The sequence below is a fragment of the Toxotes jaculatrix genome, chromosome 14 (genome assembly GCF_017976425.1).
Source record: "Toxotes jaculatrix isolate fToxJac2 chromosome 14, fToxJac2.pri, whole genome shotgun sequence".
Classification (NCBI taxonomy): Eukaryota; Metazoa; Chordata; class Actinopteri; family Toxotidae; genus Toxotes; species Toxotes jaculatrix.
This window is the reverse complement of record NC_054407.1, coordinates 20,962,312-20,978,174: the sequence shown is the minus strand read 5'-3', so window position 1 is coordinate 20,978,174 and position 15,863 is coordinate 20,962,312. Positions and strand designations below refer to the sequence as shown.

At 40.0% G+C, this 15,863-nt stretch overlaps 1 protein-coding gene across 1 annotated transcript in view; it reads left to right on the top strand.

The window, feature by feature from the left end:
- ak5 (adenylate kinase 5) overlaps window positions 1–15,863 on the top strand; it is a 58,108-nt gene that overhangs the window by 16,514 nt on the left and 25,731 nt on the right. Inside the window, exons 6-7 of the mRNA XM_041054310.1 lie at window positions 6,646–6,837; window positions 14,775–14,865. Coding sequence (XP_040910244.1) covers window positions 6,646–6,837; window positions 14,775–14,865 — 283 coding nt within the window. The remainder of the gene's footprint in view (window positions 1–6,645; window positions 6,838–14,774; window positions 14,866–15,863) is intronic.

The following is a 15,863-nucleotide window of genomic DNA, read 5'->3' as shown; positions in this document are numbered from 1 at the left end:
ATACATTACTTTTAGGTCATAAATTAGCATTAATTTCTTCCAGGCTTGTTTTTCTGATTGGAAATAGTTATTTTTCACTGAATCTTCCCAGCATACCTAATGTAGTGCACACCAAACTGTTCCAGGCATTGTATAAGGATTCTCATCACACACTCCTCTCTCATGTCTTCTATGTATTCTCTCGTCTCTCCGGTAATTGTACATTTTCTCCCTCTTTTTGTGAAAAGGCCAAGTATGTGCGTTATGAGAGCTCATAATGTGGTTGCTGCTGTATCCCGGTCCACCTCACCTGACAACAGATTCTACTCAGTACAGTACAGTCCCTGTCTGAAAGCTGCCCGAGGAAACAAAACAAAGAAATGAGATGATATATGTGGCTGCCTCATGTACAGAGAGAGGGATTTTTAACCAGGCAATACTCACACAATCACACACACACAATCACACACATACACCACTCTTTGATAAAGCTCACAACAGAGCTATTACTATGGTTATAATCAGCAATTCCAGCTGTTTCAAACATGGAGGAGATTAGATGTGATTATACGTACCTTCCCTCAGTGTCTCTACGTCAGCTGTAAACTGAAAAAAATAAACATGCAGTTAGTGATTAACTCAAATTTGTGGCTGATTATTTGAGAATTTTACAGGCATTTTCACAATCAAGGACCCTAAAAGTCTCATAATTAAAATATCTTCCCATCTCTCATCTTATAATTTGGTAAATTACAATTCATGATAGATAATCACAGAAATTTGATTCAGCCAAAGAGGTTTTTTTTTATTATTATTATCACAATGTTATTTAAAGTGTTGCATAAAAGGACTGCTAAAAGGGTTGATGACAGTTTGCAAATGGGCTCCTGGGGTTAGATAAGGGGCTGAGGAAGTTCACTGGAGATTAAATGACATAGATAACACATGTGTACAAGTAGTGTTTATAATCGTGTCCTGGCAACCGCTCAGAAACATCTCATGCAGTCATTGATGACTGGACAGGAGCTGATGACCACTCAGGCAGTAATGCCTGGGATTTACAATCAAATTAAGCAACAACTGGTTATTAAAGGGCCTTTTGTTCGACTCAAGAGCAAAGAGAGAAAATAGCAGTGGTTTTCTTTGACGAGTTAAGGTGCTGAGACCTGGTGTTGTTGAGGATGAGACCACTTGTGGGGGTGAGCAAGTCCAGATCTCACATTGTCACTGTCAGCTTCAAAGAACAGGTTTTATTTGAGTAAAATAAGTAAGTGCAGTCATATCTGCAGCTAATTATTATTTTACTTCCTGATTATTCTGCCAAATATTTTGTCAATCAACTAGTTAATCATTTGGACAGGCAACAACTGCACCTGGATATAGTAAAATGCCGGAAACTCCTTTTGCAAGCGAACCTGTCGTTAACCCTCCCAGTGAGGCTGCTAAAGACACGACTCAGATCTCTTCTATTCATCAATAGCAGCAGCACAACATTCGAGACTTGTGGACCAGGGCCAGTCGCGAGAAGAAGAAAGGCTGAGACAGTGAAAGAGAGGCCGCTATGATTAAAGATGAAGGCTCAAGACAGATAGGGGTAGAAAGAAACACACTCAGCTACAGAATGAAACTACAGGAGTTTGGATTCCTGGGAGGGAAATTAGTGCTGATAGAGACAGTTTGAACACAGTGACAGTGGTGAAAAAATATATTCACATTACCAGTTGTCCACAAGATTGATCTGAATATATTTTTTTATTTATATTGTGGAATATAACACAATCAAATAAAAAGCCTAGCGTTAATATTTAATATTGGGGTTTTTTTTTGTTTGTATGTTTAAGACTTACAATATTAAATTAGATGTCCAGTACTTTATTTTGCATCCTATATTCTCCAGAGCTGTGTGAGCTCAGGAGTGACTGAGTAATCCTCTGAGGACCCACAGAATCCATTTCCATCAGTCTCCCCTCGCGCCATGCTGCCACTTTGTCCTTTACAACATCACAGCAGCCAGTTATGAGCTGCTCCTGTGGGCTGCTACTGTCGTCCTGCTCCCCTTTATAGCTGCCCGGAGAGACCGTCTATCCCTTCATCCTCCCCTCAAGCCTTTTGCCAAACACTCCTATCGACTCTGGAGGTGTCTGTCTATCCATTTATCCCTGTCAAGCTTCCTGAGTGGGTGTCTAAATCCACAACACACACATATATCTACCAATTTTGGTGACCGAGCAATCATCAATCAAGTATTTAATCGAGGAAAAATAACAAACGTGAGCTGGTTACTGCCTCGCAAATGTGCCTGCTTTTCTCTGTTTTATGTCGTTTAGTCAGAGAAAACAAGCCGTTTTCACTGTTTTGTGACATTTCATAGACTAAATGATTAACCGATCATTCCAAAAACAAAACAAAAAGAACAAGGCATTGCCAACTGGCCATTGATCAGTTTGCTGCATGAAGCTGTCATCTTGTCATCACGTAAATAACCATCCATCATGATGGCGATGAAAAAGTGGCACAAACAGAGCAGCAGATGCTTTGCCGTGCTGCAGTGTGTTCAGTGTGGACGTCATTACTCCCTCCGCACACTCCTTTCAAACATCAGAGAGAAATTACACATTACGCTTTGAGAAGAATTTAATTACTGCATATTGCAAGTGCACGTGGTTTCATCCACCTCCTCCTGTGAGACTTCTGGAAGCTTAAGGGGAAGTTACAAAGACAGTGGTGTTATATAACTCTTTTTCTAGAAAGCTTACAAAGCTCTTGTTTAATCAGACAAAAAAAAAAAACACAACTTTGATTCCTGTGGGGTTACGCCTACATACTTATCCACTATACAAAGAATCTTAACATGAAGGCAACTGCCTAAATCTTTGTAACAGCCTAGAAAGTTTATTAAACAGTTGGTTGAGCAAATGAAAATGAATCTGCAACTATTTTGGTCAATCGGTTAATCATTTTACAAGACTAATTGCCAAATATTTGATGTACCCAGGTTCTAAATGTCAGAATCTGCTGCGTTTCTTGGTTTTATTCTATAGAAAAGTGATTTTTTTTTTTAGATTTTGGACATTTAAAGATATCACCTTGTGTTCTAGCATATTGCAACAGGCTTTTTTTTCTTTTTTTTATAAACCAAACTATTAATCAGTCAAGTTACAGCTGAAATGATTGGTCGACTACTCAGTCAGTGGCCTGACAGAAAATAAATGTGCAGCTATTTTGACAATTGATTAATCGTATAAGTCATTTTTTCAAGAGAGAATGCCAAATTTTCTCTACTTTCAGCTTCTCAAATGTGTCCTTTCCCTGCTCAAGCATTTTGTCTCCATAGCCTCCAAGTACGTGTGGTGAAATTTACTGAAATTATGTGCACTGCTTTAGATTTGTTTGTTTGTGCAAGTAGGGTTTTTGCCATTCAAACCTCGCTGAGACATGTGAGAATGAAAGTCTGCCGTCCTCCATGAGAACTGCTGGCAGATAGAGAGGAAACGACCCCAGAACGGCTGGGTTTATGGAGACAGATTGAGACGTCTGATAGTCAGCAGCTCCACATGCTCAGAGAGCTGAACAGAACGAAATTAACCAATGGCAAACAGTGCTCTGGACTGATGCCCATATTCAGCTCTTTCTTCATGTACCAGCCTTAACTGGTATAAACACCAGAGAAGGTCAGCGTCAGGAAATAGTAGCTCCATTAACAATGAATAACTGTAATCAGATTTGTTTTTTTAATACATGGCCTGGTTCACAAAACTAAATACAAAACTTGGTCACTGCATTACAAAATAAACCATATTAATGTGTCACATAAATTCCTCAAACGTCAGAAAGTATATAAAGGCTGTATTTTGTGAGTGGCAGTATCAGGATTATGTATCTAAGGTTTTGCTTCAGAAAGGATGTTGACGTTCCTCTGAAGCACAACAGGAAGCCACATTTTCACTGCTTGAATCGCTGCCATCAGTTTATTTCTCAGCATCTTTTTTTTCCCCCCTTTTGATCGAGTGCATTTAGCAAAACATCCCTAAAAGGGTATTAGCTGTCATGTTTGGCACAGCGATCAGGTCAACATCTGCCTGCTTATGCACCTTATTTAGGACTCTGTGTGTGTATTAGTGATGAAGACTACCACATGCTTCCTAGCCTTTAAGCAAGAGATAGTATCGCTGACAGAACTGCCAGCAGATTCAGAGTCAGTGAACTTTATTTATCCCATAGAGGGAAATTAATTTGCAGCTTACCCAGGCTATACACACAACTTCAGAACTCACAGGCAAGGTAGTTATATGTCAGAGGCAACAGATCAACACACATGGAACAATACGAAGGCACAATGAGCTGCAGCAAAAAAAAAAAACCCAACAACTATCGTCTGCTTTTAGTAGGACTTATCACAGAAGGAATGAAAAACTTGGAGTAGCGGTTTGTTCTCCTAGGGGCACATAAAGATGCCGACCTCAGGACATTACAGTGAATTCACTGGACAGAACATGGTCACATTGGCTGACAAGTCCTTTTGCTTTCTGGGCCACCAGTTTCTCCCACAGAGAGCACTCTTTGCTGGACTCCAATCATTTTGGAACAAGCTTTCATTGACCATCTATTATTGTCGTTCACAGAAAACCCACTAAACCTGCTGGATTCTGTCCAATAAAAAAAAACAAAACTAAAAGCAAAGTCAAAAGCTGATAAGATCCTTTAAAATAAGAAGCATGTCCTTCAATGAAAATATGAGGCTGCAGCTTGTTAAAAAGGCGAACAAAAACCAGTGAACACTCCCACGTGAGACTTGGGTTTCAGCTTGATAAAGAAACTGTTGGAGTATTCCAACCTTCTCCCTGTTTTTTGACGATTAGTCTCTTTATCCAAAAAGCTCCATTGGAGCACCTGCTGGCACCACAACATTTGTTGAAAACTGTAGGGGTAGGAGCTTGTGAATGAGAGTGATTCTCCCGTGGATAACACCACGATATTGGCCAACGTCATGTCCAATCTCCTGGCAGGTGTAAAAGCCCAAAGATGCCACCAGTATTTTGTTCTTAAAGCATTGAAACTGTTTTAAATAGATGCCTTTTTCACTCTGATGTAACGTGAGGATGGAGATATTTTTTTTACAACTCATTAGAAATAACTGTGGTGTCTGAGTGCTGCTCCACATTAACAGTAGCACCTGAGAAAAAAAAAACAAGGACACAAGTGTGGTCACTATGGAAACAGAAACTTTGATTTGCAAAAAGTCTTGTTGCTAGAGAGGTACAGGCCTCGCTAAACAACACCATTCAAGCTATATTTGGCTCTGGCGAAACGCCAGATCAAATGCAGACTCTGGAGAGTTCGTCATGTGCATTTCATCTAACGCAGGAGGAGAACAAACAAATAGTAATATGCTACTCGCTTTTCATAGTGGAAAGTTCCCGCTGGTGGAGCGCTGACTAAGCGGATGTCAGGTTAAAGATGAGGAGAGTATTTAACACTCTGACCTCTTTATAAAACTGGAGGTCAGAACCATAGAGTTATTTCACTTCAACGCTTGCATTCGATAGATGACAGCATCCGTGACAGATCTTTAGATATCCAGTGCACACGTCAGTCTGTTCGGTTTACACACTCATTGGTTACTAAGGAATATCTTTGTGTATTGGACTTTGTGAAACAGGAGCGGTCAAGCTCATTGGAGTGTCACAAATTAAATCTGTATTACGCAGATCAGTCAGTGCTGCTGCTGTTGCCTGACCTTTTTCTTTAAATTAGAACCTGAAGTGTTTATTTGCCCTCTTTTATAACTTGGCAACAGAAACCACAGGCCTGTCGTAGTTATTTCATCATCTCCTGATTCTAGAAATTTTAAATTAAGACGTGCAGCAGCTCAGGTGAAACAGAAACATAAATAAACGAGAAAATAAATATTTATAGGTACCATATCCAACCATACCAACCACAGCTACAAGGAATAATGAGTAATAACAGCATTATTCATGCATACGGATGATATGAGGGAATGTTACATCCTGAGCTGTTGAATTAGACTTCGTAACTGGCTCCTCTTCATGTTTGATCCCTAAATAGAAAACTGTCGTCACAGTCATGGAAAAGGCTGCATGTGTGATCGCACCTTTAAAGTCATTTGCTGTTACTCATGTCACGAAAAAGAAACTGATTTTCAAATGCTTTCATGTGGTCGTCTGCAGCGTCATTGTCCTATGTTTGGCAAACACAGAGCGCCAGCTAAAAAAAAAGCCGTCTGTGTGGCAGGTAATAATGTTCTCATCTCTGTTGGGTGAGTACAGTATCATCCTGTTTGACTCACAATCCCACCTGTATTAAAACTATACCATCATTCTCAGGGCTACAATCTTAAATCTTAATGGCGTTTCAATCCAGTGGAAATTCAGGTGGTGGACTTCAAAATTCTGCTCTTAGAAAAAAGAATATTCAATCTTTTCAGACCTTACCGACAGTGAAGTCTTTATTCTTGTGTGAATTGAAGTTTTGACATTTTGACCTGAGGGCATAGTAATTTAAAATTGAGCCTAACCTCACGCTTGTTCCCTGGTTTGATGGAGTTTCCTCAGGGTCAGATCATGAAAATCGCCTATGAATGAAGGTTAAGCGGAGTGGCATAGCATCAGCTGTGATGTTTCACACTCCTCTCTCTCCCTTTAGATCTGCACTCCTGACCTGGTGGTGTTCCTGGCCTGCACCAACCACCGCTTGAAGGAGAGGCTGCAGAAGCGAGCCGAGCAGCAGGGACGACCCGACGACAACCCCAAGGCCATCGACCGCCGCCTGACCAACTTCAAACAAAACACCATCCCTCTGGTCAAATACTTCCAGGAGAGGGGCCTTATTGTTACGGTAAGGCTGCTGGAATATCGTGCATGTGTGTATTCTAAAGTATACATGCCTTATTTTTTTTTATCAGAGTTACGTTCATGTTTTAAGATTGTGTGTGTGCGTGATTTACATCTCAATGCCTACACAGGAAGTAGCGAATAGCAAGGCAGGAAGGAAGGGTATGGAGGTGGGGTTTGTGGATGTGTGTGTAGCACATCTGACTTTTATACCAGAATGTAGAATGTCAGAATATCATGTTTTTGTAGGTCCAACAACTCCAACAGAGCGATACGTCTTCCCTCCAGCCAATCACGTCACATCAGTTTCACGAGTTGCATTCTCCCTGTTAAACTTTCATTCACTTCATATCAATAATTTAAGCTTTATAGCTTTGATTTTATAGTTTTAAAGCAGGACCTTCAATATTTGGATCAAGAAGCTTGTGAAAAACAAGGTGTGCCAATGTTATTTCAGTGCAGCAGACAGCACAGCATGTTCAATCAATATTTAGGTGAGTAGAAGGTTTGAATCAGACTCCGTATCGGCAGATATTCAGTTTTAAAGCCTAACTAACAAAAGTCAGCAGAGGAAGTGTGCAGACAAAGTCATGTATATCTTTCTAGGTGAGCGGCAGACTGTTGCTGTTGGAATAGAGGACTCAGTGTTAATTGGGATCTTCACTAGATTGTGTGGTTTTGGTGCAGAGGGGCATCGAGTCACCCATGGTACGTGTGAGTTGGGTGCTAATAGAGTTATTGGCTCCTGCAGCTAAAAGGAAGTAGGTCTGCTAGTGGGAGTCTCATTGATCGGAGTCTGAGTCTGAGTCTCAGAGCTGCGTCGTCCTCCTTCTCAGCACTGAATAGCTGCTCTTCTGTGTTTCTGTGAGAAGGAGATGTCGTTTGCGTGGTTTCAGATTGTTGACTCGGGGCATCTTGAAATCAAACACACAGGATAATCTCCAGTGTATCTCACGTTGGTGATAAAAATCCCTCCAGAAGTCAAAGCCTGCTGCTTGTGTCAGTGATCTCTCCTACTCTTTAGCGTTCTGTGGCTGATGCTATAAGAGGAAAATGTTAGTGAAGTGAACAAAACTTTTAATGACTCTGAGATTCAACACGCAGGAATGAAATCCTGTTTCTGTACAGTTATTGCAAAAGCGTATATATTCTCTCTCTCTCTATATATATATATATATATATATATATATGTATATATGTATACATGGTGCTTATTGGGCAATTGTCTGGCTGTCTCTTCCCTCCTGCTCTCTTGTTTCTTCACAGTTCACAGTTCAGTATATATGTTTGCAATGTTCCTGCTCTGCCTGTTAAGGTTTCCTGTGCCAGCCGGCAGTGAGCCTGTTACACACCTACAGGCAATTTTTTGGGTTTCAAATTAGCCTAATCCACATGTCTTTGGACTGTGGGAGGAACGTGGGAGACCTGGGGTGTGTGTTTGTGTCTCCACACAGTTCATGAATTCCACTTGAATACTGCTTCGTGCCATCCGCCCTGTGTGTGGCATGTTGTTCTGGACCAGCCTTGGTGATGTGCCGGCACAACACAGGTGCAAAATGGCTACGTTACTCATCAAGGAAAGAAAAATCCATTTGGTTGTGATTTCAGCCACTTTTCTCTCCATCTGCCTTGTTTGCTTTTACAGTTGCTTTCTTGCATTTTCAAGACTGATGTTTGGTGTTGCACATCGCAGCTCAGGACTGTTTTGGTATCAAAAGTTGGCAGCACATGCTTTCCAATATTTGTACTCTGCTTTATTTTTGATCAGACAGTAATTTTGCCAACTGTGTTCAGGCAACAGAGCTGGAATTATTATTAACAATTATTGACTGTTATAAATAGCATGAACATTCAAAATCGTCGCACTTTAATTTTGAATTAGAAATGTAGAAATGTACAAGACATAGGAAAAAAAGAGTGTTACCAGATCTGCATGGGCACTGTATACAACATCAGTCATAGTCACAGTTTTTAATCTTGGCTGCTCTGAGAAAAACATACACTCCCTTGTGGTTCAGTCATCAAAGTTAAAATTTGTCCTTTTCACAGTTTGTGATTTGTTGTTCCCTCAGACACTTCAGAGCCTCTCAGACTGAGAGAATAGATATATCTATGTTCATGATCCTAGGCATCGTTATTATTATTTTATAATGTCACTCAGCAGCCCTCTGGGCCAGCTTTTTTTCACTCAGAGTAATGAAAAACATTCCACCTCAGCATGAAGCCACAGTAAACCTCTGTGGGGTCAGTAGAGGCAAAGGCGGAACCGCTGACAACTGTTTCCCCATTTTTTAATAAAGCACCTCAGACAGTCTCAGCTAAGAAAAGCTCCAGGTGGAAAATTATAATGATAAACTTTATATATAGAGCACCTTTCCCAACAAAGCCCTTCACCTCATGAAAACAAAAAGAAAGAAAAACAATAGAAGTAAAATACAAGGAAGAAAGTGAGTCGAGCAGCTAAAGCAGAAGCAGATAAAAGCAAAGACGCGATAAATGGGACAAAATACTACAGCTTTGTAGATGTCAGGTGACATGAAATACTTTATAAATTTTAAAACTGATTCTAATGTGATCAGCCAGCCTGCATAGGGAGGTCAAAGCAGGCGAAACGTGATCCTGTTTCTTAATTCCAGTTTAAAGCACAGCAGCTGAATTTGAACAGTTTCATGCCTTTTCTTTTTTTTTTAATTAAGACAAAAGGGCAGGTGTAATCCTCTTAAACAGATAAAAACGAGACTGAACTATGGTAGTGACGTAATGAGTTTAACTGAGAAAAGTTGCGCCACATGACTGAGAATTGAATCCACAATTTCAAACACGCATGTTATTGCTCAACAAATGATTTGGAGTCCTTCGTTTACAGTGTATGTAGTTACTGTGAACTGTATTTCATACGGGTCCAACTGAACTGATGTGAATCTGAAGAGGAGAATGTAGTTTATTGCTGTTGTAATAAAGCTCCCAAACCAACCAAGATTCCTTGCAGGTACTTGTCCCCCTGCAATCTGTTGTGTTTTTGTAAAACAAACAAAAAAAAAACCTGGGGTATAACCAATTTCCTCTCCCTAAACCTGTGAATGAAAGAAGTTTGCAGTCCATACCCGAGTGATTTGAACATTTTGAGAGCTTATCGATGGTTTGTCCCCCCCGTGAATTGCTGTCGCCACTCTCTTTGTGGTGCCCCAGCGTCAACAGGCTGTCACAGGGAGTCTCAGGCGTCACTCCCCCTTCACTCTCAGTGTGGCTCCTGCTTGTCAAATTGTCCCTGCAATCACACAAGCTTGACACCTCAGAAATCAAAGGTTGGCACAGTCCGTGCTGTACAGAAAAAAAAAAAAAAACATGTCATGACAGATGATGTCTGTGCTGAACACTTGGGCGGTTCTTGTTCTTTAGAAAATAAAGTAATAAAAGCTCTGCTGTAGAAAAAAAAAATATCTCTATTTACATTAGATGTGCAGATGATTCAGTCAGAGATATGTGTTGACAGACTTTCCTTTCTTTCTACTGACACTTCAAACAGAGGGAAGTGTTTTTGTCTTTTTCAGCCTCCAGCTCCTGAGCTGCTGAACAGCTAGATGTTGCTTTGTTGCACATTTAATCCTACATAACTTGTAGTTCATGCATGTTTACGTTGTGTTAATGCCTTTTATCTAAAAAAAACCCCAATTTACTGTTTCGATCTCAACTCAGGCTCAATTCGTAATGACGAATTAATGAATGAGAAGCATTAATACCAAGTTTATCCATTATAAACAAACAAACAAACATGTTAATCTTTAGCAGTTATTCTACCTGCTAACACAGTAGCATTTAGTATTTGTTGTTGCCCATTTTGTGTTGGTAAACGGTGCAGCATAAATATTAGAGCATCAAAAAACCTATAATCAATATTTCTATGATAATAATTTATCAAATGATTATATGAAGGGGATCGACCTATGGAGAATTATCACCCAACTCTGCAGCTCCACCTCAGTTTTACAAGTGGGTTTTCAGCTCGTTGTTTATCAGCAGGAACAGCAGCAGGCAGCTGTTCTCCAAGAAAAAGCTCTAAACAGCCACTGTACGTGACCTGCTCAGCACCAAACAGCAGACAGACACAGTTAAAGATTACCTGGGGGAAGCAGTGGAGAACTTAACAGCTTAAGAGCCACATATTTCCCTCAGGATTTGAGTGGAGAACAGATACAGAGGTAAAATAAAGGGAACGTTGGCCATGAACATGACTCCAAATGAATGATAATGTTGCTCCGTGACTGCTGGAGGTGTAAATAGCAGTGTTTGTTAACAAGTTTGCCATGTAAATGTAAAAAGTGACGATGTATTACCCTCCTCCACCTCTAATGGCCAAAATAAATCAGTTATTGCAGGTTTAACAAATCAGAACCTCATATTTTTGAGACAGCAACAGAATGACCCTAAGCAGGCCAAAAATATGGCACCACCCATCTGTTGCTTTATGGCACATAACGAACGAAAAGGTTCCTCCACTGAGAGAACAAGCAAACGAGAGAAGTCAGGTAAATCAGGAAGTCAGAGCGTGTTTTTACAGGAATCATTCAGCTGCTTCCTGACTTTTTGACTGCTCTGTAAAGAAAAAAAAACTATTTTATATTTATAGAGGTTACTTATTGTCAGTTTCAATCTGACTTTGAATTAAATTATTTTGAATATGTGGACCCTCTGCTCTCACAGTATATTTAAAAAGCCAGTCAGAAACCTGGTTACGTGGCTGTATGCCTGGAAAAGACACAGCATTTCCATTTAGCTGAACTGATTATCAAAATAGATGCCAGTTAAATTTCTGTCTATTGACTAAGTGATTCATCGAATGATTGCTTCAGCTCTACCAAGATGTCACAATTAACAGATCTCACTCAGAAAATATACATGCCATTATAATTTAGTACTGTACATAAACTTTCTCCCACTTTCTTCCAGTTATAATGTTCTGTTGTCTAAACACCGACCATCTGTTCTGTAACGAGCTAAAACAAACCACAAACGATGTTTGTAAAATTTGTGAACAGTATTAAGTTTCGTTCTGATCTGAGAACAAAAACAAATTTAAAATTTAGATTAAGTTCTGATTGGATAAGTTTCCTCCTGTTCTTCAGTAATTATCCCAAGAGAAGGACTCAGTTCTTTCTTGACTAATGAATGCAATAACCTCTGAGGCTTAATTGCTTTTGCTCCGCTAAAGACTTTAGTCTGAAAGTTCTCCTTTCATTTTAAATGTCAGGTCCAATGTGCGAAGACATGACTCTATAAAAGAACAGTCGCAGTGAGTCATTACTCCACATCGTCGACGATGAATTGGAATGACTGAAATGTCTATACACACGTCTACAAGTCTATTAATTCTTGATGTTTCATTGAATTAACTCGTCCTGCTTCTGTCACTGGGAGGAAGTTCTGGCATCTCTGAATTGCTCAGCGTTTGTTTTGTTGTTGTTGTTTTTTTTTCTTTTTGTTGAGCTGCTGTCAGTTTTCTGTAATTTTCTCCATGCATGTCAAATATTGGCATTTAGATTTTTATGCAAAAAGTGACAGTGATTTACAAATGAGGGCCTGTTTTTTTTTCCCCATGCAGGCTGACTCAACTTATCAAAAACACACGAACACACACACACACACACACACCTCCACAATAAACCGTAAAATGGAAATTGCAGTGAGGAGAGGTAATTGTTTGTAGCCTGGATTGGAGCCGGCCTGTCATTCTAGGAAAAAGGAGCAATCTAATTAAGTATTCCCTGAGTGAGTTGAGCTCCAGCTTCATTCCCACATGCTGCTTGATGATACGCACAGATACAAACAAACAACAGACACTTCTTTTTAGGTCTCGTGTCTCTCCAGGGACGGTTACAGGGTATTTGTTCATTATTCCTGCAATATAAATGAGATACAGGCATTGTATCGAATCCATAAAAATATGAACCAGCTGTCTTCGTGTTAACAAAAAAAAGGGCAACTCTGCTGAATTTCTAGATATGTCTCGCTTTGATGATAGGACTAGATAACATTAAATTGGTATCCATTTCTATTTATATCTATTATATTTCTGTCTCTTTATATCTCTTCTTTTATCTGTCTTCCTCACAAGAGAGTGAAAACTTTGAGTTCAAAGAAAAACTGGACTTGAATTGTCTGTATTGTTGCACTGGGAAAATCAATTTTCCAAATTCTTTTTAGCTCAAACTCTTGAAGAACTTCATGAGTGAGATCAGAAGATGATCAAACAGATTACACTGAATGCACCAAATATTCTCCTGAAAAGATGCGCGGCCTCTTTTTCAGAGAACCACAGGAGCTGCTTCTTCAACCTGTTTCAAAGCTGAGCGACTCCTTCTCTGATTCATGTGTTTCCTTTAATCTGCTTCTCCTTCTTAGAGATCTTTGGAATAATGGATGAGGCTTTTACTTCACTCCAACTAGTCTGTGCACTTTATAAAAAATTTATCTTTTTAGACACATCTATGTTCAATACATAAAGGTAACGCAACTCCTTGGAAATGGAGTCTCTAACATCTGAAAATGTTAGAGACTCAGTGGTTACAGGACTTTCGGGGCTCAGTAGCTTTCACATCTGTCCTTGAAAAATGACACCCGCTCTCTCTGAAGAGTCTCATGGAGAGTCTTGTAATAATAACTGGATTTCACGGAGGCTCTCTGTTGGAACAGGAACAGATTTTGGACATAAAGACACTGCAGTCTCTTTTTGAGCTCTTGATACCAGACTTGGTGAGATGTGAGTAGCCTGATGGGATTTTTCAGAAGCCACGCTCTCCGGGGAATCCTCAGTTTGATCCCCACCGCTCCTTTTGTGCAGGTGGACTCACACGGCCCTGAGGGGCTCGGGGGACTCTTCCACGCAGTAGGCATCAGACACCAGTCTCTTTTTTTAGGTTGCTACCATGGAAACCCCAGAAGGAAGTATCGGTCGTGGGCTATCTTTATCTTACGTATGCCTGACCTCAACCCGCACTGCTGACATTCATTCATTTGTTTATATGTCGAGTAGGTAACCGAGCTGAGAGTCACACACCTGAAACTGAGAGTAATTATGTCCAGTCTGTTTATTTTTATCCGTTTGAGCTGCTTGTCATTGGCTCTGATGAGAACAGCAGGACGACAAAGAGCAGATTAGGGAGGAGGAGTCCGCTTCAACCAGCTTGTACTTCATTCACAAAGCAGATTCTTCATGGCCAATTTACGAATACTGTACATGCAAAGGGAGGCAGTCAACTGAGGGGGGAGGCTAATTAATCTAGTGTTATTAAAGCTTCTAGTGTGTGTCGAATATAAAATAACCCAAGTGTGTAGCTCCCAGGACCAGAGCTCGTTTCTTATGTTTGATCTTATAATGAGTCTCATTCTGGACGTCACAGCAGCTTAACTCTGACCAAGCATGTCCGTTTTACTCATGATGATGTAGGTCAAGGTCATGGCTTTTGTGTATGTCTTGGATCTGTCAAAACTCTACTGCAAACTATATCACATCTAAAAAGTCAATCTAAGTGATATACACGTCCTACAACAACAAAACAAAGGCCCAGAATCCTAATGGCAAAACAAATAATGTAGCATCCTATAAGACATCTTGCAATATACTGATTGATGGATTAAATATTAAGTGTCACCCAGGATTTCTTATGACTGCTGTCATCAAACCAAATCTTCTGAATTTTGCAAGTCTCACAAAGTGTGGATCATAAATCCACATACCAGACAGTTCCCTGACATATTTATTTTCTATTATGTGTATTTTATGTTGGATTAAACTCAAATCTTCATTGATCATAATATCTCTGGTTAAATTTCAGTCCAAAAACTTCACCTGTAACTTATACCTGTTTCTGGATCAAAAATTTGTTTTGAAACATAAATCAAGAACAAATATCAAATTAGATCTTTGTTTTCTTTTCCGTTCAGTTGGACGCTGACCGAGACGAAGAGGAGGTCTTCTGTGACATCAGCATGACTTTGGACAACAAGCTGTTTCCCTCCAAAGAGCCTGCAGCCGGTGAGATGAACTCTTATTTTATAAAACAGTGTCAAGAGACACAAGTACGGTTTATTGAGAACTAAAGTGTGTGAGAGACATTTTGTGTTACAGGGTAAACTAGCAAAACATAACTTAAAATCAGGATTAGTTCAAATTTAAGGTTCCCAGGACCAAGGTTTCGTTTAGGCAACATCATAACAAATAAAAGATCATAAGGTTAGACTGTGGTGGTGTGTTTACATATATAATGTAGAAGAAGGTATTATCTACAGTAGCTATGGGCCAAATAATGATGAAACATGATGCAATAAGCAGCACTGAGTCCTGCCACCAGCACCAGAATACCTGCACTCACAGTGAAGAACATCCTGAGGGGATTTATTGCTCTTTAACAGCTACCAGCGCATGTGTACAGCGTAGAAGGGTTTCTCCAAAATAATCCACATACATAAGAAGAGAGAACAAGTGAAAACCAAAAACATCACCCACCAGCTCCCTGGTTACCACAAGAGTTGGCATAGCAACCAGTGAAGCAGGGTTAGCCACGCTTTGTGAGAAATACAGAATCAGCAGACGGCGTGAAGGAGAGCACCGGTGTGTATTATGGAAAAATCTGATCATTTACTGTTTTAAAAATGTGCCAGACAGATCTGTGTTCCTCACCTTGAGTGAAGGTCTGACGGAAACAGCCTCACGTCTGTTTGAAAGATATGATCAGTCCTTGTTCTGCGTGTGCTTCTGCAGTGCTTTTATAAGTGAGATCATAAAGGGTTTAGTTAAAGGAAAAAAAGATTACCTTTGGCACAGAGCTGAGCTGGCAAACTGTGCCTGTTTTGGTTGCAGAGCAGCCATTATTTTTCATGATAATGAAGTGTAACTTGTAAATGTGCCCACGCAGCAACAAAAATCCCACATCTTCTGAAGTGTAAAGGCAGATTCGCAGCAGAGCGTCCACTGCTTTAACTGTAGCACATTTTGGTACAATTGTAGGTCTGTTGTTTTGTAGTTCTCGATCC